This window comes from Ahaetulla prasina, chromosome 14, assembly GCF_028640845.1.
Source record: "Ahaetulla prasina isolate Xishuangbanna chromosome 14, ASM2864084v1, whole genome shotgun sequence".
In the NCBI taxonomy this organism is placed as follows: Eukaryota; Metazoa; Chordata; class Lepidosauria; order Squamata; family Colubridae; genus Ahaetulla; species Ahaetulla prasina.
The window spans coordinates 16,863,355-16,889,989 of NC_080552.1; the positions used below are offsets into that span (position 1 = coordinate 16,863,355).

Sequence of the window (26,635 nt, forward strand, 5' to 3'; positions counted from 1 at the left end):
GGAACTATGAAACGATTAATAGTAGTGCAGATTCAGTAAATAGTCTGACAGTGTTGAGGGAATTATTTGTTTAGCAGAGTTATGGCCTTCGGGAAAAAACTGTTCTTGTGTCTAGTTGTTCTGGTGTGCAGTGCTCTGAGGGTAGGAGTTGAAACAGTTTATGTCCAGGATGCGAGGGATCTCCAAATATTTTCACGGCCCTCTTCTTGATTCGTGCAGTATACAGGTCCTCAATGGAAGGCAGGTTGGTAGCAATTATTTTTTCTGCAGTTCTAATTATCCTCTGAAGTCTGTGTTTTTCTTGTTGGGTTGCAGAACCGAACCAGACAGTTATAGAGGTGCAAATGACAGACTCAATAATTCCTCTGTAGAACTGGATCAGCAGCTCCTTGGGCAGTTTGAGTTTTCTGAGTTGGCGCAGAAAGAACATTCTTTGTTGTCCTTTTTTAATGATGTTTTTGATGTTAGCTGTCCATTTGAGATCTTGCAATATGATAGAACCTAGAAATTTGAAGGTTTCTACTGCTGATACTGTGTTGTCAAGTATTGTGAGAGGTGGAAGTATGGAAGGATTTCTCCTAAAGTCTACCACCATTTCTACGGTTTTGAGTGTGGATTTTGAGTATACGGCTAAGTCACTTTTTTCGGTCCCATTGTAACTTTGAACAGTCACTAACTGAAAGGTTGCAAGTCGAGGACTACCTGTAGGAGCCAGTAGGAGACAGAATAAAGGTGCGTCTGAATTTCTTGTCCACACACTCCCTTGCACGGAGCGGAAAGTTTCAGAAATAGTTACGAAAAGATGCAAAGGGATGTAGCAGTGGGAGATTAAATAAGCAAAGAAATGCACGCTAAAAATGGGCCCTTCCCAGGTGGGAAATGATTTGAGGGTCTTTCCTAGGAAGATAGAAAGCATCTCCACAGTATTTCAGGTAGGACTTTTTTTTAAAAAACCCAACCTGGAGATGGAAACCAAATCGAACCGTTCTCTGAGGTGGACTGTTCCTAACTGTTCCAGTTTTGGTCGCTACGATGTAAAAAAGATGTTGAGACTCTAGAAAGAGTGCAGAGAAGAGCAACAAAGATGATTAGGGGACTGGAGGCTAAAACATATGAAGAACGGTTGCTGGAACTGGGTATGTCTAGTTTAATAAAAAGAAGGACTAGGGGAGACATGATAGCTGTGTTCCAATATCTCAGGGTCTGCCACAAAGAAGAGGGAGTCAAGCTATTCTCCAAAGCACCTGAGGGCAGGACAAGAAGCAATGGGTGGAAACTGATCAAAGAAAGAAGCAACTTAGAACTAAGGAGAAATTTCCTGACAGTTAGAACAATTAATCAGTGGAACGACTTGCCTGCAGAAGTTGTGAATGCTCCAACACTGGAAATTTTTAAGAAAATGTTGGATAACCATCTGACTGAGATGGTGTAGGGTTTCCTGCCTGGGCAGGGGGTTGGACTAGAAGGCCTCCAAGGTCCCTTCCAACTCTGATGTTATGTTATGTTATGTTATGTTATGTTATGTTATGTTATGTTATGTTATGTTATGTTATGTTATGTTATGTTATGTTATGTTATGTTAACTCTGTGGAACCGTTCTTGCACTTTATCCTTCATTCAAAGACTTCTTGTCCCTTTGTTCTCCCGGATCCTCGAAGGGACAGTTGGTTTTTTTCTAATCTAAAAGGAACAAATAGAAAGAAATTCAGATAAAAGGAGGGGGAAAAAAATGGTTCCCGCCAGAGTTTAGAACGGTCCTGTGTGGCAAAGCACCATCTAGCGGTGTCTTTAGGAAACAAGCTTGATTTTTGAACCATGACTCTGAAGCAGGCTAACTTTGGGTGGCCAAAGGCTGCAGAGAATGTATGGAGAGGGATGAGGAACCCTAAGTGTACAATCCCTATTTCTGGGGGATTTAATTTTCCCCTTTGTATTTTAGTCCTAAGGATACGTTCGGGGCGTTTTTGCTACAATTTGCATCTGTTTCCCACTTTACGAAAGCAGAAAAGATAAAACTGCTTTCCTCCCCACCCTTTAGTAATGTTTAGAAGTCTTAGAATCGGTGGTGCTATTCAGTCGATTCTATCCAGTTTGGGTGACCTGGTAGCGGCGGCTGCGGGAGGCTCCGCCCACCTGCCTGGATGTCATCATGTCCCATTTTTGCTGCTCTGCCCGTACGTGGACACTCTGTGCACGCCCGTTCCCATTTGCGAACCAGTAGCAAAGATAAGTGAATATCCACCCCTGCTCAGAATCCAAGCTGCTGGAGCTCTCAGGGTGGTTCCCAGCCCAAGTGTCACTCCTGCAAGATAGACCAGATTGTCGTGTCCCACTCCTCCGCTGACGGCCGGGTCAGGGAAATCCGAATCAGGCGTGCCTCTGCAGCTCTGCCAAAGTCCTAGCAAAGTCCTCAGGGCAGGCAGGAGACCAGAAAGTGCCACTTCAGCAAGATATGTTTAGACTTTGCCTGACTCGGAGAATGCCAGAAAGCAGATCCTTTATATAGGCCATGGGGTGTGGCTCCATGACTCAGCATTTATCCAGGCCTGCCCCTCCCTTCCTTCTGTTGCCTCCGCCTATCAAGTCTTCTGACGTGGGGGTCACTCCAGTCGGCAGCTGTTGGTAATTGACCTCCCTCAGGCTCACATGCTGTGGAGGAGGGGGAGGGGTCTAGTTGCTCCGTTTGCCTGGGCATGGAGCCAGAGCTGGGGGCTGGAGGTATTTCTTCTTCTTCAGCCTGTCTGGGCATGGAGCCAGGGCTGGGGGCTGGAGGTATTTCTTCTTCTTCAGCCTGTCTGGGCATGGAGCCAGGGCTGGGGCCGGGAGGCATACTAGAACATTCCTCCGTGTTCGGAAGCAGATAAGAAGACCCCGGCTGAGGTGAGATTGGACGAGACATAACACAGATCTGATAACTGATCCCTGTTCCGGTAGGGCAGCGTTGCTCAACCTCAGCAATTATCAGATGTCAACTCCCAGAATTTCGTGCCGGCTGGGGAATGCTGCGAGCTGAAGTCCACACATCTTAAATTTTGTCCAAGTCTGTTGAGCAGAATAAGCATCAGCTTTCAGAGAGATGCTGAAAACCAACACCAACCTGTAAGTGGCCGAGATGGTGCACTTACAACAAAATACCGCATTTTTTGGACCATAAGACGCACCGGACTATACGACGCATCTAAATTTACAGGAGGAAAACAAGGAAAAGAGAATTTTTGGCCTCCGTGCGTTGCGTTTTTGCCCTCCCCGGCCCCCAGAAGCACTCTGCAGTGCTCCACACGACTCATTTGTGGGTCGTGTGGAACACTGCAGAGTGCTTCTGGGGGCCGGGGAGGCAAAAACGCAACACGCCGAGGGTTTGGGAGGCCCCAAAATGCCAGTATTTGGTCTATAAAATGCACCTAACTTTTTTATTTATTTTTTATTTATTTTTATCACAACAGTATACACAAGCATCAACGTTTCACCCACTTTTAGGAGGAGGGGGAAACGGTGCATCTTATAGTCTGAAAAATACGGTAAGCTATTTTGTGTAAGGCTAAGAGATTGGAACACTTTCTCAGGAACGTTTTTTTTTGAAGATAACCAATAAGACATTATCTTAGAGAGCCACAAATTCATCTTTTGGTCTAACTAAGATTCCTGTAGCTTTATAAAGCTCTCAGGGTTCCTTTCCCCTTTTCCTTCCCCTCCCCTCCCCTCCCCTCCCCTATTTTTGCAGGAAATCAAGCCATTGATTGCTGACCTCAAACTGCGGGTCATGAAACTCCTAGTCAGGTGCTTTGGGCACCCGCAGACTCCTTGGGTGTTCCTTCACCAAGCAAGGAGATACCTGGCTTCTTTGATCCCCTCGTATTACGAAGCTGTTAATCGGGGTGACCAGGAAGTGCCCGAATACTTCAACTTCGCAAGCGACGTGGTGGACAAATGGATCCAAGAGGAAAAGGTAACATTTTGCACTCCTGTTGGGAGGGAAAGGACCACAACTAGACATGACCTGAATTTAACTCATAGAATCATCTATTACAATGTCCTTCCTGTCAAAGACTACTTCAGCTTCAATTGCAACAATACACGAGCACACAATAGATTTAAGCTTAATGTGAGCCGCTCCAATCTTGATTGCAGAAAATATGACTTCAGCAACAGAGTTGTTAATGCCTGGAATGCACTACCTGACTCTGGGGTCTCTTCCCAAAATCCCCAAAGCTTCAACCAAAAACTATCTACCATTGACCTCACCCCATTCCTGAGAGGTCTGTAAGGGGCGTGCATAAGAGCACCAGCGTGCCTACCGTTCCTGTCCTGTTGTTTCCTTTTGTTATATCCAATTAATGTAGTTATTTCATGCTGATGCTTATATATACTGTATGACAAATAAAATAAATAAATAAAAAAAATAGGTAACGCAGGAAGTTATTGTTGGAAGCATGCAAGCTTTGATGTCCTCTTGTGGGGGGCGGGGTCACTTAGGGGAGGATGTTTCCTGGTTTCTTTGCTTCCTGGTTAGCTTTTCTCAACTTTTCCAGTTGATCACGAGATCTTATTTGCATTAGCATAGGTCAGTGATGGTTAATCTTTTTGGTGCTGAGCACCCAAAGCGCACACATGCGAAATGCACTTGCACACGCCTAAACCCCCAAAATGCAATGCGAGCACCACCCCCATGCATGTGCCCCACCCTGCAAATGCGTGTGTGTCCACTGTGCATGCACCCCCCCCCCCCCGCATATGCGCCCTGGGACCCAAGAGTCCCGTTTTGGCTTCCAGGTTGGTGCAGGAGGCGTTCCAGGTGCAAAATGGGGTGGGGGGGCCCATGCCCCATTTTGGGCCTGGAAAGTCTCCTGCAACCCATGCACATGGGCCCTGCCCCCCGCGCATGCACATGCATCCCCTGCATGCGCCCCGCCCCCATAGATACGCGGCAGAGACCTGAAGACCAGCTGATCAGTGGGAGGCGCGCGGACCAGCTGATCAGTGGAGCTGGGCTGGGGCGACGGCTGGAGTGCTCGCAGAGAGGGCTCTGCGTGCCATAGGTTCGCCATCACGGGGATAGGTTTTCAGCCGCCCCTACTTGAATTTTAACTTCTTGAGTTGCCCTCTAGGATGGAAAGAGAGCTCGCAACCCAGCCTTCTGGTGGGTCAACAGTCAGAACCAAGAGGTGAAGTGGAGCTTTGAGGAGCTGGCTTTCTTGTCCCGAAAAGCTGCCAATGTCCTTTCTGGTCCGTGCGGCTTGCAAAGACGGGACAAAGTTTTGATCGTTCTGCCTCGTATTCCAGAGTGGTGGCTACTGGTTCTGGCTTGTATGCGGACAGGTTAGTAAATGTTATAAGGAAGACAACCCCCAGCCTCCGCTTCCTAAGTGGGCCAGTGGACATTCCTAAGAGGGGTCCTGATTGACACTCTTCCTAAATGGGCAGTGGACATTCCTAAGAAGCAGAGGCTAGGACTAGGGGTGACATGATAGCAGTGTTCCAATACCCCTGCTGGATTTCACCCCTGTATGAAATGGACCTTTCGTATTGGTTCCTCTGATCGCTTTCTTCCTTTCTTCTTTCCCAGGGATTATTTTTATTCCTGGAACACCTCAGCTAACTGCTAAAGACATTTCCTACAGAATTGAAGCTTCCAAAGCCAAATGCATCGTGGTGGCCGAGCAGTCCGTCGTTGCAGTGGATTCGATCGCAGCTGAATGCAAATGTCTGAAAACCAAGCTTGTTGTGTCCGACAGAGGCAGAGATGGCTGGCTGAATTTCAGTGACTTATTGCAGTACGTAGTCCAATAAAATAAGACTAAAAAAAAAAAAGGGGGCCCAGTGGCTAAGACGCTGAACTTGTCAATCGAAAGGTCGGCAGTTCAGCGGTTCGAATCCCTAGTGCTGCTGCGTAACGGGGTGAGCTCCCGTGACTTGCCCCGGCTTCTGCCAACCTAGCAGTTCGAAAGCACATTAAAAAATGCAAGTAGACAAATAGGGACCACCTTTGGTGGGAAGGGAACAGCGTTCCGTGCGCCTTTGGTGTTGAGTCATACCGGTCACATGACCACGGAGACGTCTTCGGACAGCGCTGGCTCTTCGGCTTTGAAACGGAGATGAGCGCCACCCCCTAGAGTCGGGAACGACTAGCACATATGTGCAAGGGGAATCCTTTACCTTTACCTTTTGTCCAATAAAAGTTAGAACTACATCATCATCTTCTGGGTTGGAGTATTATTTTATTAGCTAGCCAGTTTGGTCTAGTGGTTAAGGCATCAAGCTAGAAAGCAGGAATCTGGGAGATCTAGTCCTGACTTAGCCATAACAGCCAACTCAGTGACTTTGGGCCAATCACCAGGAAATGGTGAGTTCCAGTTATGCCTTAGGTGTGAAAGTCAACTAGGGGACTTTGGGCCAATCACCAGGTGATGGTGAGTTCTAGTCCTGCCATAGGCATGAAAGTTAGCTGGCTGACCTTGGACCTTCTTTTCATCCCAACTCACTTCACTGGATTGTTGTGGGGAAAATCAGAGAAGGAAAGAGTAACATCTGTGTCTACCGCCTTGAGTTGTTCGTTTATAAAAACAGCGAAGGTGGGATATAAATTAAATAAAAATAGATCAGAAGCAAGGCTGGTTCTTTTGACAAGCAGCTGTTCTGCATTCCTTAAGTTCTAATCATAAATGTCTGCATTGCATTCTTTTTTTTTTTTATTCAAAAAGTTTTACAAAAAAATTTTTTTCCCCTTTCCCCCCAGCCGCCCTCCCCCCTCCCTTCACAAACCCCCCTCCCCCCCCGACTTCCCGGAACAAACACAAGATATAGTTAAAAATAAAACAAACATATGCTAAAAAAAATTCCCCCCAAATCTATTATACCAATTTTTCCTCTCTAGCTCTGACTTCCTCCTTACATAACCAAAATCCTTCAAAAAAAAATTAACAATTAACAGTAATAAAATATATAAGTCAATAGAACAGATGAATCCTAAAGTATTTAAAACCAGCTAATGCATAAAAATCCAATCCAATTCAGAGAATGTCTCCCTTATAGCTTCTATAAACCATATAATCACCCCATTTTTCCCCCAAGTCTTTCTTACATAAGATTTTGAGAATATTTTATTTACAATTCAGTACAACACATTATATAATTTCAATACAGGAAATTACAATATCTATTCAACTTTAGTCCTTCCTCGACAAAATCCAATATAAATCCAAATATTTAGTCTTTTATGATAGATGTGAAACATATAATCAACCCATTTCTTCCAGATCTTTCTCACATATAATCTTTCAGGAACGCTAATATTTTTATCTGTTAATATTTCAGAAAAAGCTTCTTTCAAGGATAATACTTTTGTCTCTTGCATTTTTTTTGATGCATTAGTCTCTGTCTTTCTTTCATTAATCCTTTTGAAAAGTCAATCACTATATTTCCTAATAGTTCCTTATGTCCAACAATCCACAAGTTACTGCCATACATTGCATTCTTGACTAAGAGGCTCTGAATTTCTTGGAAGACTTGCTGATGCTGCCTTCCAGATGTAGAGAAAGTCCCTGAACTTCCATTCACGGATGTATATAAATCCCAATTGTGAAAGAAAATGCCCTCGCCCTCCTGCCCCAAAATGTCCCTTTCCAATCTAATTGCACGTCAAGATCAACCTGCTTGTTTTCCAGAGCAGCCTCTGGTGACCACGACTGTGTCAAGTCACGAAGTGAAGACTTAATGCTGATCTACTTTACGAGTGGAAGCACCGGGTCGCCCAAAATGGTGGAGCATTGCCACTCCAGTTATGGCATTGGATTTACATCCAGTGGCAGGTAATATCATGGCATGCTTTGGAATTATTTATTTAGTTATTGATTTGTCTTGTCTTGTCTTGTCTTGTCTTGTCTTGTCTTGTCTTAACTTGTCTTGTCTTGTCTTGTCTTGAATTGACTTGAGTTGAGTTGAGTTGACTTGACTTATCTTGACTTGGCGCCACCCATCTCACTTCAAGGTGAATCTGGGTGGCATACAGCATTACAGCTAGTCCTCAACCTATGGCCACCATTGAGCCCAGAATTTATGCTGCTAACTGAGCAATTTGTTAAGTGAATTTTGCCCCATTGTACGACTTTTCTTGCCGCATTCGTTAAGTGAATCACTGTGGTTGTTAACTTAGTCACACGGTTGTTAAGTGAATCTGACTCCCGCATTGCCTTCGCTTGTCGGAAGGTCGCAAAAGGGGATCACGTGACCCTGGGACTCTGCAACCGTCATAAATAGGAGTCAGTTGTCAAGTCTGCGAATCTAAATCAGGCGACCACGGGGATGCTGCGACGGTCATAAGTGTGAAAAATGCTCATAAGTCACTTTTTTCAGTGCCGTTGTAACTTCGAGCGGTCACTTAACGAGCTGTGACATATGCATCTTTATTCTGTCTCCTATTGGCTCTTCCAGGTAGTCCTCAACCATCAACAGTTTGTTTAGTGACCGTTCGAAGTTACAACAGCACTGAAAAAAGCAACAAAACCATTTTTCACACTTACGACCCATGATCACATGATCAAAATTCAGACGCTTGGCAATTGACTCATATTTATGACGGTTGGAATGTCCCTGGATCATGTGATCCCATCACATGATCCAGTGGTGGTCATCAGTCGAGGACCACCTGTATTGATTATCAACATTACAATTCCAGAACAAGGCTTTTATTGCACAGTTGCTCTGCTTAGTGACAAATTGCGACGATGCCAAAGAACAGGAAGTCCTCAACTTACAACCGTTTACTTAGCAACCGTTCCAAGTTACAGAGAACGCTGAAAAAAAGGGTCTTACAACCTCACTTCATGACTGTCACAGCATCCTCGTGGTCAAAATTCGGCCACCTGGCAACTGTAAGTGTATTTACGGCGCTTGTAGCATTCCAGATTATACGATCTTTATTTGCGAACCTTTCCAGCCGGCTTCCAACAAACAATGTCAATGGAGAAAGCTGGATTCGCTTTACAACCGCATGATTCACATAACAGCCATTGCAAAAAAAAAAAAAAAAAGTTCGAAAAATTGGGTGTAACTCCCTTAACCATCGTCTTGCTGAACCATGAACATTCCGGTCTCAACGGCAGTCGTTATTCGAAGACTACCTGTATATTATTTTCTTTCGATCAGGCACTGGATGAATCTGTCTCCTTCAACGGTGTTCTGGAATACCTCAGATCCAGGATGGGTAAAAACAGCCTGGAGCAACTTATTTGGCCCATGGATCCATGGCTCATGTGTCTTTGTACATCATCTGCCCCACTTTGAACCAACAGTCATATTAAATGTAAGCATGTCCGTTTATATCAGTGGTCAACCTGGTCCCTACTGCCCACTAGTGGGCGTTCCAGCTTTCATGGTGGGCGGTAGGGGTTTGGTCCGATACTGAAGCATTTTCCTTTTTTTTTAATTTAATTGATTTTTTTAAAAAAAATTCATAGCATTATTTAAAAACATTTTCATTAGGTTTTCATAAAATTCCCCGTGACAATTTACATTTCTGAAAATATACTATTTGTATCGCCTGCGCATAAGTTTAGTTCAGTGAAACTAAATGGTGCTATAGTGTGACCGCAAACCAAAGAGCCTCATCCCAGAATAGCTCGCACATCTCCCTCCACGCCACCCAAATGTAACAGACAAGCAGAGCTGGTAGCTGGCAACCCCCCCAAACCCAATCCACAATGCGCGAGAGGCAGACGATGATACATGGCGCATTACTATGGAACCGGTGGGCAGTTAAAATTTTTTACTACTAACAGAGATACAAAAGTGGGCAGTAGGTATAAAAAGGTTGACTACCCCTGCTCTAAGATTTAGCATGTGGTAGAAACTCGAGCTTGTCGATCAAAAGTTCGGCAACTCAGCGGTTCGAATCCCTAGTGTTGCCGTGTAATGGGGTGAGCTCCTGTTACTTGTCCCAGCTTCTGCCAACATAGCAGTTTCGAAAGCATGTAAAAATGCAAGTAGAAAAAATAGGGACCACCTTTGGTGGGAAGGTAACAGCGTTCTGTGCGCCTTTGTCATTGAGTCATGCCGGCCACATGACCACGGAGACGTCTTCGGACAGCGCTGGCTCTTCGGCTTTGAAACGGAGATGAGCACCGCCCCCTAGAGTCAGCAACAACTAGCATGTATGTGTGAGGGGAACCGTTACCTTTACCTTAGGAACTCATCCCTGCCTCTCCAAAAACTTCAGGCTGGGTCATTCCCATCTTACAGAAATCATCTTGATTGTATATTATCTTGCCTTCCTACACATCTTCTCCATGTTGTCTGCATAATCATTTTCTCCCTCTAGACGCTAGCAAAGTATCCTATCACAACTTTCTGTACTGCTCCTACTGCATATACGATGATGGTTCAGCACAATGCCACCAGGTATATATTTTTTTTGACACAAAATATGGAATTATTATTATTATTATTATTATTATTATTATTATTATTATTATTATTATTATTATTATTATTATTATTATTATTATTATTATTATTATTATTATTATTTAATTTTTATACCGCCCTTCTCCCGAAGGACTCAGGGCGGTGAACAGGCAGATAAAATAATACAATATATTACAATAAAAACACTATTTAAAAAACTTATTCAATATAGCCTAAATTTAAAATACAATACAAAATATAAAATAAACTCCAATAAAATCCATGTTTAAAAACCCTATTTAAGCCAGTCCTGCTCGGAAGAATAGATATGTCTTCAGCTCGCGGCGAAAGGTCTGGAGGTCAGGAAGTTGTCGAAGTCCTGGGGGAAGCTCATTCCAGAGGGTAGGTGCCCCCACCGAGAAGGCTCTCCCCCTGGGGGTCGCCAGCCTACACTGTTTGGCTGACGGCACCCTGAGAAGACCCTCTCTATGGGAGCGTACCGGCCGGTGGGAGGCATGTGGTAACAGAAGGCGGTCCCGAAGATATCCCGGTCCTATGCCATGGAGCGCTTTAAAGGTGGTAACCAGCCAAAAAGGAGGGCAAGGAAGTTCAACATGAAAATGGGAAGTCTGGAAATTTAATTCCAGTCTAGGGGTTTTTTTGCTCTGTTGCTGTTACGATAAGGAGTAGCAGTGTTAATTAGTGTCTCTGTGTCTTTCCAAGCTATAAATTCCGAAGCTTGAAGCACTGTTTGACTGGTGGAGAACCACTTAACCCTGAAGTGTTTGAGCAATGGAAAACTCAGACTGGATTGGATATCCACGAAGGATACGGACAAACCGAAACGGTATTGTTGTGTCTGCGCCCTCCTCGAGCTGGGCCCCCTGCCAGAAAGTGACTTGGAAAGTGAGGGGGAAGGGCCGTCAGGACTTACCTCAGGAGCACCGGCTTCCCTGGCTCAGCTCCAGGAGCCAGAGCCAGGCCAGGTGGAGGAGATAACAAAGCCTCCGTCCCCTGACTCTTCCCCCCCCCAGGCCATGCCTCCAGACCCAGCTGATGGCAATCAGGCCTGGCTGGACCCTAGGTTTCGTAGGCAGGAGAGGCGGGAACAACAGAAGCAGGGGTGGGGCAGGCCTAGGAAGTGCTGAGTCATGGAGCCACACCCCACAGGTTATAAAACCAGCGAGGGCTGCTATGCCTCTTCATAGCAGGCAAATCAACTGCTTAACTAGAGCTGAAGTACTGTTTGTTCCTGGATGACTCATCGGCATCAAGGGAGATAACAGAGTCACTTGGCATACGCTCGCTAGTTTGCTGGCAGAGCTGATAGTGCCGGCTAATTAAGCCATCGCTCGGACGGAGGCAAGGGGGGACAGAACAGGTATATTCATTTCAGTAAAAGAGAATACTTGTAGCTCAAGGCTCAACTAAACTCAGTTGTTTGCTTGCACACTTTTCATTACCCAACTAGGTAACATCATCAATGCTGGTGAATGTGGCCTGTTTTATATTCAGTAGCTTGCCCCGTCAGTATTGACAGGGGAGTAGTTTTTTCCTTGGTAGCTCCATAATTAGGGCATTGTTTTCTACTACATCAGGGGTCAGCAACCTTATGTTGTGTCTTGCCCGCTCTCACCGCAGCCTTCTTATCTGCTTCCGAACGCTGAAGAATGTCCTAGTATGCCTCCCAGCCCCAGCCCTGGCTCCATGCCCAGACAGGCTGAGGAGGAGGGGGCACCTCCCGGCCCCAGCCCTGGCTCCATGCCCAGACAGGCTGCGGAGGAGGGAGCACCTCCCGGCCCCAGCCCTGGCTCCATGCCCAGGCAAATGGAACAACTAGACCCCGACCCCTCCCCCACAGCATGTGAGCCTGAGGGAGGTTTATTACCAACAGCTGCCGACTGGAGAGATCCTCGCTTCAGAAGAATTGATAGGCGGCGGCGTCAGAAGGAAGGGAGGGGCAGGCCTGGATAAGTGCTGAGTCATGGAGCCACACCCCATGGCCTATATAAAGGATCTGCTTTCTGGCAGTCTCTGAGTCAGGCAAAGTCTAATATATCTTGCTGAAGTCACTTTCTGGTCTCCTGCCTGCCTTGAGGACTTTGCTAGGACTTTGGCAGAGCTGCAGAGGCACGCCTGATTCGGATTTCCCTGACCCGGCCGTCAGCGGAGGAGTGGGACACGACACCTTAAACACTCAAAGAGCCACAAAAGCCCTAACCGGAAGCTCCCTGTTCAATTCTGGAACCAAATGGAAGTCCGGTTCCCCCCACCATAGAGACTCCTCCTAGCGCGGCGTCCTTTTTCCTCTACCTGTCCTAATTGAAAGCCCTATCAATTGTGGAGCCGACCGGTGACAGGGAGCCGCAGCAGAGAGATGAAAGAGCCACATGCGGCTCCAGAGCTGCAGGTTGCTGACCCCTGTACTAGATAGTTTGTCTGGTGTTAATCCCTGCTTATCCGGGTATTGATTGCTAGAATTTTATTGTTAGGACCTTCTTTTTTTTATTCTTAGCATTTTTTTTATTGTTTCTTTTGAATGGTTTATGATTTGTTTCTATGTATTCCCCCCCACCAACACTTCATAGGGTAAGCTACTGTGTATAAACAGAGGGCACACTCTGTGGGGGCTCCCACCCTCTGGAACGTGCTTCCTCCGGGCTTACGCCAAATACCTGACCTTCGGACCTTCCGCCGCGAATTAAAAACACATTTATTTATTCGCGCGGGGCTGGCTTAAATTTTATTGGTTTTAAATTTTTATTATTAATTTTTAGTGGGTTTTAGTTTTTATGTTCCAAAGTTTTAGGCCAATTATGTAATAAGTTTTTTAATTCGTATTTTAATTGTATATCACATTGTCTGTTTTTACCTTGGCTGTACACCGCCCTGAGTCCTTCGGGAGAAGGGCGGTATAAAAATTGAATAAATAATAATAATAATAATAATTAGAACTGATTTTATTTATTTACTTACTTATTTATTTATTTATTTATTTATTTATTTATTTATTTATTTATTTATTTATATTTTATTTGCATTTATATCCCGCCCTTCTCCGAAGACTCAGGGCAGCTTACACTATGTCAAGCAATAGTCTTCATCCATTTGTATATAATATACAAAGTCAACTTATTGCGCCCCAACCATCTGGGTCCTCATTTTACCTACCGTATAAAGGATGGAAGGCTGAGTCAACCTTGGGCCTGGTGGGGCTTGAACCTGCAGTAATTGCAAGCAGCTGCTATTAATAACAGACTGTCTTAGCAGTCTGAGCCACTCAAGGACCCTGATGATGTTAGCTAGGTGGGTAATGAAATGCCTACAAGCCAACAACCGGCCTCAAAGAGTAACAAGACTTCCCCAGTAGATTCCTTTTCATTTCCCCAAAAGTTGGGTCTGATGATCCCATCTCCTCATTGTTACCGTGGTCCTGACAGATGGTGTCTCATCCTCCTCTCTCTTGCAGGTAACAATCTGTGCGAATGTCCTAGGAATGAAAATTAAGCCTGGCTCAATGGGAAAAGCATCTCCACCATATGATGTCCAGGTAAGGAGGACCAATTTTGCTATTCAGTGCAATAATATTTTTAAATGTAGGCTGTTGTTATGCTGTGGTTAATTATGTCACAGTCTTTATGTTGTTGTTTTTTAACTTTATGCTGGTCACAACCTAAAGAAAAACAATATCCCGTACAGGTACATTGGTTGGGTAGCGAAACAAACTTGCTTAAGGGACGCTTTGCTTTTATTTCCGAAGGTCGTTGATGATGAAGGAAATATTCAGCCCTCCGGGAAAGAAGGAGACGTGGCCATCCGGATCAAACCCAAACGACCCTTCTGCCTTTTCTCAAAATACGTGGTAAGTATGATATTTCTTTTTTCTTTTTTAATGTACACTTTAGTAAATGGGATTAGTATGCATTTATTCCAGGTTGACTATATATATATATATATATATATATATATATATATATATATATATATATATATATATATATATATATATCGTGCTTCTGGGAGCAATGTGATTGCAGCTGCAATCACATTGCTCCCAGAAGCACGGTTGAAGCCTGAAGCTGAAGCCTGAAGCCTGAAGCCTGAAGATGAAGCCTGAAGCCTGAAGCCTGAAGATGACGAATGAGACTTGTCGAACGTCCAAGACACTTCAATTTTACACGGAGAAAACCGAACAACCAAAGACCTATATATATATATATATATATATATATATATATATATATATATATATATATATATATATATATATATATATATATGTATATATATATATATATATATATATGTATATATATATATGTATATATAGGTCTTTGGTTGTTCGGTTTTCTCCCGTAAAATTGAAGTGTCTTATGACGCTTCGACGAAGTCTCATCGCCATCTTCAGGCTTCAGCTTCGTGCTTCTGGGAGCAATGTGTGATCGCAGCTGTTTCTTCCTTTTAACTGCTAGTGGGGGTTTGAACTGATTGGGTGGGAGCTTGGCTGTGCTCTGATTGGATGGGGGTTTTTCTGTGCTCTGATTGGCTGGGGGTGTGTCCTGTGTTGGTGGGGGCTTGGTTGTGCTCAGTCTAGTCTGTGCTGCAGGGGGATTTGAGCTGGTGAGCTGCATAGCTGTTGTTTGGCTTTGTGGTCGTGCTACATCGTCGCCAAGACACTTCCAATTTTACACGGGAGAAAACCCGAACAACCAAAGACCTATATACAAACACCCGTGAAAACCTCAGAAAACAAATATATATATATATATATATATATATATATATATATATATATATATATATATACCTTTTTATACCTACCGCCCACTTTTGTATCTCTGTTAGTAGTAAAATTTTCTAACCGTCCACCGATTCCACAGTAATGTGCCGTGTATCATCGTCTGCGCATGCCTCTCGTGCATCGTGGATTAGGTTTGGCGGGGGCGCCGGCTACCAGCTCTGCTTGTCTGTTACAGCTGGGTGATGTGGGGGGAGATGCGCGAGCTATTCTGGGACGAGGCTCTTTGGTTTGCGGTCGCACTATAGCGCCATTTAGTTTCACTTATGTAATGTGAGTTATGCGCAGGTGATACAAATAGTATATTTTCAGAAATGTAAATTGTCACGGGGAATTTTATGAAAACCTAATGAAAATGTTTTTAAATAATGCTATGGAAATTTTTTAAAAAGTCAATTAAATTAAAAAAAAAAAAGGAAAGTGCTTCAGTATTGGACAAAACCCCTAACGCCCACCATGAAAGCTGGAACACCCACTAGCGGGCGGTAGGGACCAGGTTGACTCCCACTGCTCTATACCAATGATGGCTAACTTTTTCCAGACTGAGGGCCCAAAGCGCGCAAGCGCGTGCATGAATGCACATGTCTGGGCTCAAACCCTCAAAATGTGATATCCGTGCACCCCTGCACTCACCCCACACACATGCGCACATGACCCCCCTGCACGATAGTGTGACCCTCCCACACACACACACATGCGTGGCAGAGACCCTAAAACCAGCTGGCCGGTGGGAGCTGCGTGCGCATTCGTGGCAGAGCTGAACTGGGCCGACGACTCGTGTGACATCAGAGATGATGCCGCGTGCCTCCTCTGGCACATGTGCCATAGGTTTGCCATCACGGCTCTTACAGGTCCTTGACTTACAACAGTTTGCTTAGCGACCCTTCGAAGTTACAACAGCACTGGAAAAAAAGCGACTGATGACCGTTTTTCACGCTGACGACCGTCGCAGCATTCCCCATGGTCGTATGAGTTACATTCGGATGCTTGACGACTGGTTCATATTTATTTATTTATTTATTTAATCATATTTTTATACCGCCCTATCTCCCAAGGGACTCAGGGCGGTTTACAGCCAAGTAAAACATAAATATAAATACAAGTTAAAACCCCAATTTAAAAAACTTATTCAATACGGCCGAATATTAAAACCACAATAAAATAGTAAAACCCCATTAAAACCAAATTTAAAATTTAAAATTCTAGTCCAGTGCTGCGCAAATAAACAGATGTGTCTTAAGCTCGCGGCGAAAGGTTCGAAGGTCAGGAAGTTGGCGAAGTCCTGGGGGAAGTTCGTTCCAGAGGGTGGGAGCCCCCACAGAAAAGGCCCTTCCCCTGGGCGTCGCCAGCCGGCACTGCCTGGCTGACGGCACCCTGAGGAGTCCCTCCCTGTGAGAGCGTACAGGTCAGTGGGAGGCAATCGGTGGCAGCAGACGGTCCCGTAAGTAACCCGGCCCTATGCCATGGAGCGCTTTGAAGATAGTTACCAAAACCTTGAAGCGCACCCGAAAGGCCACAGGTAGCCAGTGCAGTCTGCGCAGGAGAGGTGTCACATGGGAGCCACGAGGGGCTCCCTCTATCACCCGCGCAGCCGCATTCTGGACCAACTGGAGCCTCCGGGTGCTCCTCAAGGAGAGCCCCATGTAGAGAGCATTGCAGTAATCCAGACGAGATGTCACAAGAGCATGAGTGACCGTGCATAAGGCATCCCGGTCTAGAAAGGGACGCAACTGGCGGACCAGGCGAACCTGGTGAAAGGCTCTCCTGGAGACGGCCGTCAAGTGGTCTTCAAAAGACAGCTGTCCATCCAGGAGAACGGCCAAGTTGCGCAAGTTATGACGGTTGCAGTGTCCTGGAGTCATGCGATCTCCTTTTGCGACTTTCGGACAAGCAAAATCCATGAGGATTCACTTAACAATGGTGTTACTAATTTAACAACTTCAGTGATCCACTTAGCAAACGTGGCAAGAAAAGTCGTAAAATGGAGGGGGCAAAACTCACTTAACAAATTTCTCACTTAGCAACATAAATAATCATCCTCTTTTAATGACCCCATAATCCCTTGTGGGGTGGAGTCTGGGCAACTGAATGGAGCTAGCAGAGTGATTTAATGTCCAGATGCCCTTCCTGTTGCCAATGTGGAGTTTTGTTCAGCGGATATGTTCTCATTGTGCCCAGAGAGAGAAATATCTGCCTCTTCCTAGGATCGAACTCACAGCCTCCTGATTGTGAGGTGAGAGCTCCAGCTCTAGGCTGCCTCACCACTCAACTTAGCAACAGAACTGTTGGCCTCCGTTGCGCTCGTAAGCTGAGAACTACCTGTACTGCACTTAGGCAAGAAAAACCAAATGCACAAGGTGTAGAATAGCAGGTGAAAGGCTAAATAGCAGGAATATTTGAGAAGCTGTTGTTACAAAGAAGTGTGTGGTGGGGGGGGGGGAAGAACCCAATCTCCAACCCCTGAGACAGTGTTGAAATCCTCCGCGGATTGCCACCGGTTCGCTGCCCACTCATGCACGGCGTGCGGCAAAAGCAATCTACAACTACTACATTGCAAAAACATATAGATTACACATCTCGATCAGGGCAAAGCAATAGTTTACATAGACTTCTGTAAAGCTTTTGATTCAGTGGTACACGACAAATTACTTCTAAAACTAAAATTCTATGGCATTTCTGGGCTCCTACATAAATTGATAGCTGTCTTCCTGTCAAACAGGCAACAAGTGGTCCAAATAGGAAGCGCTCTATCAAATCCTGTACCTGTTAATAGTGGTGTTCCACAAGACAGTGTTTTAGATCCAGCACTCTTCATACTTTACATAAATGACCTTTGCGATCATATTAAAAGCAACTGTGTTCTCTTTGCTGATGATGTTAAACTATTCAACACCACCGACAATGCAACTACCCTTCAAAAAGACCTTGACTATGTGTCAGATTGGTCTAACAAGTGGCAACTTCAAATCTCAACCAACAAATGCTCTGTCTTGCACATTGGCAAAAAAATCAAAACATAAAATACAAATTAGATGGACATGACCTTGTAGATGACCCTCACTCTGTCAAGGACCTTGGAGTACTCATTTCTAAAGATCTAAGTGCCAGAGCCCACTGTAACAACATTGCCAAAAAGGCACTAAGAGTTGTTAACCTAATCTTGTGTAGCTTCTTCTCTGGTAATATTGTACTACTAACTAGAGCATACAAAACATTTGCTAGACCAATCCTTGAATACAGCCCATCTGTCTGGAACCCGCACTGCATATCGAACATAAATACAATCAAGAGAGTCCAGAGATATTTCACAATAAGAGTCCTCCACTCCTCTGCTCGCAATAAAATATCTTATGCCACCAGACTCCAAATTTTGGGCTTAGATAACTTAAAACTACGCAGACTTCAATCTGACCTAGGCATAGTACATAAAATTATCTACCACAATGTCCTACCTGTCAATGACTACTTCAGCTTTGACCACAACAATCCATGAGCAAATAATAGATACAAACTCAAGGTAAACCGCTCCAAACTTGATTGCAGAAAATACAACTTCAGTAACAGAGTGGTCAATGCCTGGAATGCACTACCTGACTCTGTAGTTTCTTCCCCAAATCCCCAAAACTTTAAGCTTAAACTGTCTACTGTTGACCTCATCCCATTCCTAAGAGGTCTGTAAGGTTTGCATAAGTGCACCTGAGTGCCTTCTGTCCCTGTCCTAACATTACTTTTGTTTTTACTTACTCTTTTCATGTATCCAAATTATGTTTATACTTTTACCTGTTACCTTATATGTTGTTGTGACCCAGGCCCAAGTAGGTGGTAATAAACTTAGTCTGTGGAAAAACAAACTTTATTCGAACAGCTGGGAATTACTTCATTCCCAGCATCGTTCAACTCAAATGCCTCCCAACACAAATTCCTCAGTTATCTCACAAATCTTAGTCCAATTAGGCAAACTGCCAAAGGCCCTTCCTGGCAAACATCCAGAAGCCACAAAAACAAAGATGTATATGAAGCAGAAGACGAAGCTGAAGACGCAGCTACAACGTTGTTTTCCGGCAAAGGCCAAATGCCGTTGCTGGTCTGTTTTAAGCCTTATGGGAGGGGCCAATCATCTCTTGGCCCTACTCCCGAGTCGTCCTCTTTGCCTGAGCTGCTCTTGCCTTCTGGCAACTCTTCTCATGCGTGCATTAGGGACAGGCTCCTCCTGTTCCTCTGCCTCACTACTATCAGGCTCCGAAGGCTCTGGAGTCCACACCTCACTTCCCGATGGCCCTGGCCACACCTGAGCCTCATTCCTGTCTGACTTCGTTGCCAGCTCCGTAGGCTGCTGACGGACCACAACATATGTGATTAACAAAATAAATAAATAAAAAAATAAAAAATAAAAAAAATAACTGTAGTCTGCATAACTGGAAGGCACTGAACCTAAAAAAGTTGGGTCATGGACTCGTGGTTGGTTTTTTCCAGGATAACCCAGAAAAAACGGCAGCCACTGAACGAGGGGATTTCTATATCACCGGAGACAGAGCGGTCAAAGATGAGGAAGGCTATTTTTGGTTTGTTGGCCGGGCCGATGACATCATCAATTCTTCTGGGTAGGTTTATCTTTTTCTACACCAGGGTGGGTTGCTTTCCTTTCCCATTCGCAGAAGGGTTAAAAAAACCGACAGCGTCTGTTTTAGATATCGCATTGGACCTTTTGAAGTGGAGAGCGCTTTGATGGAACACCCAGCAGTGGTCGAATCAGCTGTTGTCAGTAGCCCCGATCCTATTAGAGGAGAGGTAAGCTAGGCCCTTATTGTCGTGTCCCACTCCTCCGCTGACGGCCGGGTCAGGGAAATCCGAATCAGGCGTGCCTCTGCAGCTCTGCCAAAGTCCTAGCAAAGTCCTCAGGGCAGGCAGGAGACCAGAAAGTGACTTCAGCAAGATATGTTTAGACTTTGCCTGACTCAGAGAATGCCAGAAAGCAGGTCCTTTATATAGGCCATGGGGTGTGGCTCCATGACTCAGCACTTATCCAGGCCTGCCCCTCCCTTCCTTCTGTTGCCTCCGCCTATCAAGTCTTCTGACGCGAGGGTCACTCCAGTCGGCAGCTGTTGGCAATTGACCTCCCTCAGGCTCACATGCTGTGGAGGAGGGGGAGGGGTCTAGTTGCTCCGTTTGCCTGGGCATGGAGCCAGAGCTGGGGGCTGGAGATACTTCCTCCTCTTCAGCCTGTCTGGGCATGGAGCCAGGGCTGGGGGCTGGAGATACTTCCTCCTCTTCAGCCTGTCTGGGCATGGAGCCAGAGCTGGGGGCTGGAGATACTTCCTCCTCTTCAGCCTGTCTGGGCATGGAGCCAGGGCTGGGGCCGGGAGGCATACTAGGACATTCCTCCGTGTTCGGAAGCAGATAAGCAGGCCCCGGCTGTGGTGAGATTGGGCGAGACACAACACTTATGCCATCAATTATCCCATAGAACAGAATATTTGTAGCTCAAGGTCAAAAATGTGGGATCCTTGGCACTCTCTGAGCTTGGCTGTTTTCTTGCAGACATTTCATTCCCAAACTAGGTAGCATCATCAGTGCTAGAGGGAGGAGGGGGAGGAGGAGGAGGAAAAGGACTTTGGGATCCTTGGTGCTCTCTAAGCTTGGTGGTTTTCTTGCAGACGTTTCATTACCCAACTAAGTAACATCATCAGTACTAGAAGGGCGTGGGGTTTGCAGAGAGGAGGAGGGGGAGAAAGAGAAGGACGATGACTGAAGGGTTCTTGGTGCCCTCTGAGCTTGGTTGTTTTCTTGCAGACATTTCATGACCCAACTAGGTAATATCATCAGCTCAACTAGGAAACCTGATTAGGTAACATCACTCACACCCACTGATGATGTTACGGCACCTAGCTGGGTAATGAAATGTTTGCCCGCCAACAACCAAGCTCAAAGATCATCAAAATCTCAACAAATCATGTTACCCACACCAAGAAACACCCTGTAATGTGATGTAGAATAGATAGAATAGAATAGAATTTTTTTATTGGCCAAGTGTGATTGGACACACAAGGAATTTGTCTTGGTGCATATGCTCTCAGTGTACATAAAAGAAAAGATACCTTCATCAAGGTACAACATTTACAACACAATTGATGGTCAATATATCAATATAAATCATAAGGATTGCCAGCAACAAGTTACAGTCATACAGTCATAAGTGGAAAGAGATTGGTGATGGGAACGATGAGAAGATTAATAGTAGTGCAGATTCAGTAAATAGTTTGACAGTGTTGAGGGAATTATTTGTTTAGCAGAGTGATGGCCTTCGGGGGAAAAACTGTTCTTGTGTCTATGTAAATAAATTAATGTAAATTGAGGACTACCTGTAGTTAAGTCACTCCCCAGGAACCGTTTCTCAACCAAGAAAGAACAATGAATAGGCTGAATGGACAGAAGTCAGCTGTTGGGGGAAAAAAATGGGAAATAGCTACAGTAGGAAGTAAATTTACAAGAGCAGGCTTGAATTGTGGGCCCACCTGCATTGGCTAATCTGAACCAGGATTGAGATAATTCATGGAGTAACTTTATGACCAAGTTTCTCAAGGCGTTCACTTCCCAGGTGTGTTTGTGCCCACACAGGTCGTCAAAGCGTTTATCATCCTGTCTCCTGCTTTTCTATCCCACGATCCAGAAGCGTTAATCCAAGAGCTCCAGGACCATCTGAAAAAATCGACCGCTCCATATAAATATCCAAGGAAGGCAAGTCGGAGCGGGAAAGTTGCGGAAAAGAATGGTTTTGATGTCGCAAACGGAGAACCTTTAGCTCTGGGTTGATGAGTTGATGTTTGGTGGCTTTGGAAAATGCAGAAGCGGGAATTCAAATTTATTTTACTACCAGTTCCGTGGGCATGGCTTGGCGGGTGTGGTGTGGCTTGGCGGGCATGGCTTGGTGGGCATGGCAGGGGAAGGATACTGCAAAATCTCTATTCCCTCCACACTCTGGGGAAAGAATATTGCAAAATCCCCATTCCCACCCCACTCCAGGGGAAAGATACTGCAAAATCTCCATTCCCACCCTACTCCAGGGGAAGGATACTGCAAAATCCCCGTTCCCTCCCCATTCCAGGGGAAGGATACTGCAAAATCCCCATTCCCTCCCCACTCCTGGGGAAATAATAATGCAAAATCCCCGTTTCCACCCCACTCCAGGGGAAAGAATACTGCAAAATCTCCATTCCCACCCTACTCCAGGGGAAGGATACTGCAAAATCTCCGTTCCCTCCCCATTCCAGGGGAAGGATACTGCAAAATCCCCATTCCCTCCCCATTCCAGGAGAAGGATACTGCAAAATCCCCATTCCCTCCCCGCTCCTGGGGAAATAATAATGCAAAATCCCAATTCCCACCCCACTCCAGGGGAAGGATATTGCAAAATCTCCATTCCCTCTGGGACCAGCCAGGGGTGGTATTTGTCGGTTCTCTGACCTACTCAAAATTTCCGCTACCGGTTCTCCAGAACCTGTCAGTAGCTGCTGAATAGCACCCCTGATGGGTAGGGTGTCCACAGGATACGGCATCAGCCCTTCAAGGTAGACTAGACTTAGGATGGCCTTTGTGGATTCTAACGTTATTTTTATTACAGGGAGTTCTCGACTTACGACCATAATTTTGTTGCTAAGTAAGACAGTTAAGTGAATTTCCCCTTATTTTTACAATCCTTCTTGCCACCATTGTTAAGTGAATCGCTGCAGTTGTTCAGTCAGTACCACGGTTGTTAAGTGAATCTGGCTTCCACATTGACTTTGCTTGTCAGAAGGTCACAGAAGGGGAGTTTCCTCTTCAGGCTCTGGCCTTCTAAAGAGCAGTCAGGGTTGATCTCCTCTAGGACTGAGCGGTTGGATCGCCTTGCAGTCCAAGGGACTCGCAGGAGTCTTCTCTAGCACCAGAGTTCAAAGGCCTCAATTCTTTGGCGCTCAACCTTCCTTATGATCCAAATTTCACAGCCATCCATTGCAACTGGAAAAACCATCGCCTTGACTATACGCACTTTTGTTGGCAGGGTGATGTCTCTGCTTTTTAGGGTAAAAAAAAATTCAAGATAATGGGCCAAAGACGATTCAATTGCACTGTTGGGGCACACTATTCTAACCATTTTTTGACCATGCCCTGTGCATGCTCCTGCAGCACAGGATTATATAAATCTATAGGGTGGTCCAATATATAGGTTATGGGATCTGAGAGCCTGATTTATAAGTTGTCTACAAGTGGACGCAGTGGCTCAGGGGCTAAGATGCTGACCTTGTCGATCAAAAGATCGGCGGTTCAGCGGTTCGAATCTCTAGTGCTGCCGTGTAACGGGATGAGCTCCCATTACTTGTCCTAGTTTCTGCCAACCTAGCAGTTCGAAAGCACGTAAAAAATGCAAGTAGAAAAAATAGGGACCACCTTTGGTGGGAAGGGAACAGCGTTCCGTGCGCCTTTGGTGTTGTCATGCCGGCCACATGACCACGGAGACGTCTTCGGACAGCGCTGGCTCTTCGGCTTTGAAACAGAGATGAGATCACCCCCTAGAGTCAGGAACGACTAGCATGTATGTGCGAGGGGAACCTTTACCTTTACCATACAAGTGAAAGGTCCTTTTTGCAATCTAGCTATAGGTCTGAATTGTTAAGTGAATATGCAATCAAGCATGATTAATGGGCAGTGAATCAGTGGTGGTAATTCAATTTTGTCGGTTCTGTGGGTGTGGCTCGGTGGGCGTGGCATGGCTTGGTGGGTGTGGCAGGGGAAGGATACTGTAAAATCTCCATTCCCACCCCACTCCAGGGGAAGGTTACTGCAAAATCCGCATTCCCTCCCGATCAGCTGGGATTCGGGAGGCAGAGAATAGATGGGGGTGGGGCCAGCCAGAGGTGGTATTTACCGGTTCTCCGAACTACTCAAAATTTCCGCTACCGGTTTTCTAGAACTGGTCAGAACCTGCTGAAAGCCACCTCTGGAATGAATGTAGCCTGATTCTTAGCAGTGTTTATCTAAGTAATTTCCCTTTGCCTTCTTTATTTTATTTTTATATTTTATTTTATCGCATTTTCATTCCCTCGCCTAGCCAACCGCCTTGGGATTCCCACATGGCCCCTCCCTCCAAAATTCACATGAGTTCAGTGCTGCCGCGAAGGGGCAAAAAGAAAGATCTTTTTTTTTTTCTTTTTCATTTCCCCCCGAACAGATAGAATTTGTCCAAGAGCTTCCCAAAACGCCAGCGGGAAAAATTCAACGGAGCGTCTTACGGCAACAAGAATGGAGCGAAATCAAGCGGCGGCTTGACCTTCCCAAATAAAACGTTTATCCCGTCCTCTGCTGTCCCAGTTTTCATTCATTCTGTTATTCCGAGCAAATTGATTCCATGCTAGAAGGTTTTAAGTCAAATTTAGCGTTCTTTTTTTTGTTTTTTTTGTTTACATTTATACCCCGCCCTTCTCCGAAGACTCAGGGCGGCTTACAGTGTATAAGGCAATAGTCTCATTCTATTTGTATATTTTTACAAAGTCAACTTATTGCCCCCCCAACAATCTGGGTCCTCATTTTACCTACCTTTTAAAGGATGGAAGGCTGAGTCAACCTTGGGCCGGGCTTGAACCTGCAGCAATTGCAGGCTTTGTGTTCTTAATAACAGGCTTTTACCAGCCTGAGCTATCCAGCCCGTTCTTGGTGAGTGGCATTCAAAAGACTGAGCTCTTCTTATCTTTACAGATTGAAATGGAAAGAGATGATATGATTGATTGATTGATTGATTTTTCATGACAGAGAAGAAGAGGAGTAATGGAAACCGTCTTCATTCAGGCATGGATTTCATGACATGTAGTCCTCAACTTACAACAGACGGTTTAGCGACTGTTCAAAGTTACCACAGCACCGAAAAAAAGGTGACTTATGACCGTTTTTCACACTTACGACCGTTGAAGCATCCCCCAATGGTCACATGAACAAAATTCAGACACTTGGCAACTGACTCGCCAGCAAAGTCAATAACTTTTGTAAGACAAAAGTAACACAGCTGTGTTACTAACTTAACGACTGTGGTGATTCACTTAACAACCATGATAAGAAAGGTGGTAAAATGGGGCAAAAATCACTTAACAAAAATCTCACTTAGCAACAGTAGTGTTGGGCTCAGCTGTGGTCGTAAGTCGAGGACTACCTGTATTCATTTTTTGGCACTCTTGTTTCTAATGTGAAATCTATTGTTTCCTGAATAGTTTGTTGAGCTGTGGGCTAGTCGCCAATACAAAATAAACAATAATGGTAAAGTTGTTTTAACAAACGGTGACATGATTAAAAGCTAGAATAAGTGATAGAAATAAGAAAAGGAGGAATATTAGTGTATACATTTTTATATAACAAATATAAATACATTTTTATATAACAAATGAAAGTAATAACAAGAGGAAATGTGGAATAATTGAATAATGATCGATTGTAACCTACTATAAATGTGTATTATTATTTGAAATACGTAAGTTGATAAACGTAATAATTCTGATTAAATTTATTAGTTTTATTTGTATTAGAATGTATGCTACCCTGCTGCCCCACTGTTCACGCAGTGATTTGAGATATTTATAAAAAATAAAAAAACCGTTTAAATATATAAACAGTGAAAGTGTCTTAATTAAGAACACCAAATAATATCTTGGATCTCCCAAAGCATAGCATGAGTTCAAAATGAGTTAAGTTCTTGGAGAACCTAGACATGATGCACAAAGTTCACAGAAGTTGGACAAGTATTAGGAACAAACCAGTGGTAAAATCCAATTTTTTTTACTACCGGTTCTGTGGGCGTGGTGTGTCTTGGTGGGCGTGGCTTGGTGAGTGTGCCAGAGAAAGGATATTTATTTTATTTTATTTTATTTATTTTGTCACAACAATATATGTAGGAATCATACAAAAGATTATATAGTATATAAACATATATGGGTAAATATAAGGAGGTATAAGCATATATATAGAAAGAAGAAAAGAAAAACAATAGGACAGGAACGGTAGGCACGTTTGTGCGCTTATGCACGCCCCTTATGGTCCTCTTAGGAATGGGGTGAGGTCAATAGTAGAAAGTTTTTGGATAAAGCTTTTAGGATTATGGGAAGAGACCAGAGTCAGGTAAAGTGTTCCAAGCACTGATGATTCTGTTACAGAAGTCATATTTTCTGCAATCTAGATTAAAGCGGTTGACATTAAGTTTAAATCTATTAGTTGCTCTAAAATCCCCATTCCCTCCCCTCTCCTGGGGGAAGGATATTGCAAAAATCCCCATTCCCACCCATTCCCACCCCACTCTGGGACCAGCCAGAGGTGGCATTTGCCGGTTCTCCGAACTACTCAAAATTTCCGCTACTGGTTCTCCAGAACCTGCTGGATTTCACCTGTGGACAAGCCCAGCCTAACAAACTTCTAAGTTTCCACATA

At 44.7% G+C, this 26,635-nt stretch overlaps 1 protein-coding gene across 1 annotated transcript in view; it reads left to right on the plus strand.

The window, feature by feature from the left end:
- The window catches only part of LOC131185083 (acyl-coenzyme A synthetase ACSM5, mitochondrial-like), a 27,466-nt gene extending 1,607 nt beyond the window's left edge, over nucleotides 1-25,859 (plus strand). The window contains exons 2-14 of the mRNA XM_058157184.1: nucleotides 3,722-3,946; nucleotides 5,106-5,316; nucleotides 5,564-5,771; nucleotides 7,662-7,805; nucleotides 9,142-9,298; nucleotides 10,313-10,392; nucleotides 11,122-11,245; nucleotides 13,868-13,948; nucleotides 14,159-14,260; nucleotides 19,670-19,797; nucleotides 19,885-19,984; nucleotides 21,812-21,931; nucleotides 24,399-25,859. Of these exons, the coding sequence (XP_058013167.1) occupies nucleotides 3,761-3,946; nucleotides 5,106-5,316; nucleotides 5,564-5,771; nucleotides 7,662-7,805; nucleotides 9,142-9,298; nucleotides 10,313-10,392; nucleotides 11,122-11,245; nucleotides 13,868-13,948; nucleotides 14,159-14,260; nucleotides 19,670-19,797; nucleotides 19,885-19,984; nucleotides 21,812-21,931; nucleotides 24,399-24,509 (1,752 nt within the window). The 5' untranslated portion in view covers nucleotides 3,722-3,760 and the 3' untranslated portion in view covers nucleotides 24,510-25,859. The remainder of the gene's footprint in view (nucleotides 1-3,721; nucleotides 3,947-5,105; nucleotides 5,317-5,563; nucleotides 5,772-7,661; nucleotides 7,806-9,141; nucleotides 9,299-10,312; nucleotides 10,393-11,121; nucleotides 11,246-13,867; nucleotides 13,949-14,158; nucleotides 14,261-19,669; nucleotides 19,798-19,884; nucleotides 19,985-21,811; nucleotides 21,932-24,398) is intronic.
- Nucleotides 25,860-26,635: the final 776 nt, after the last annotated feature.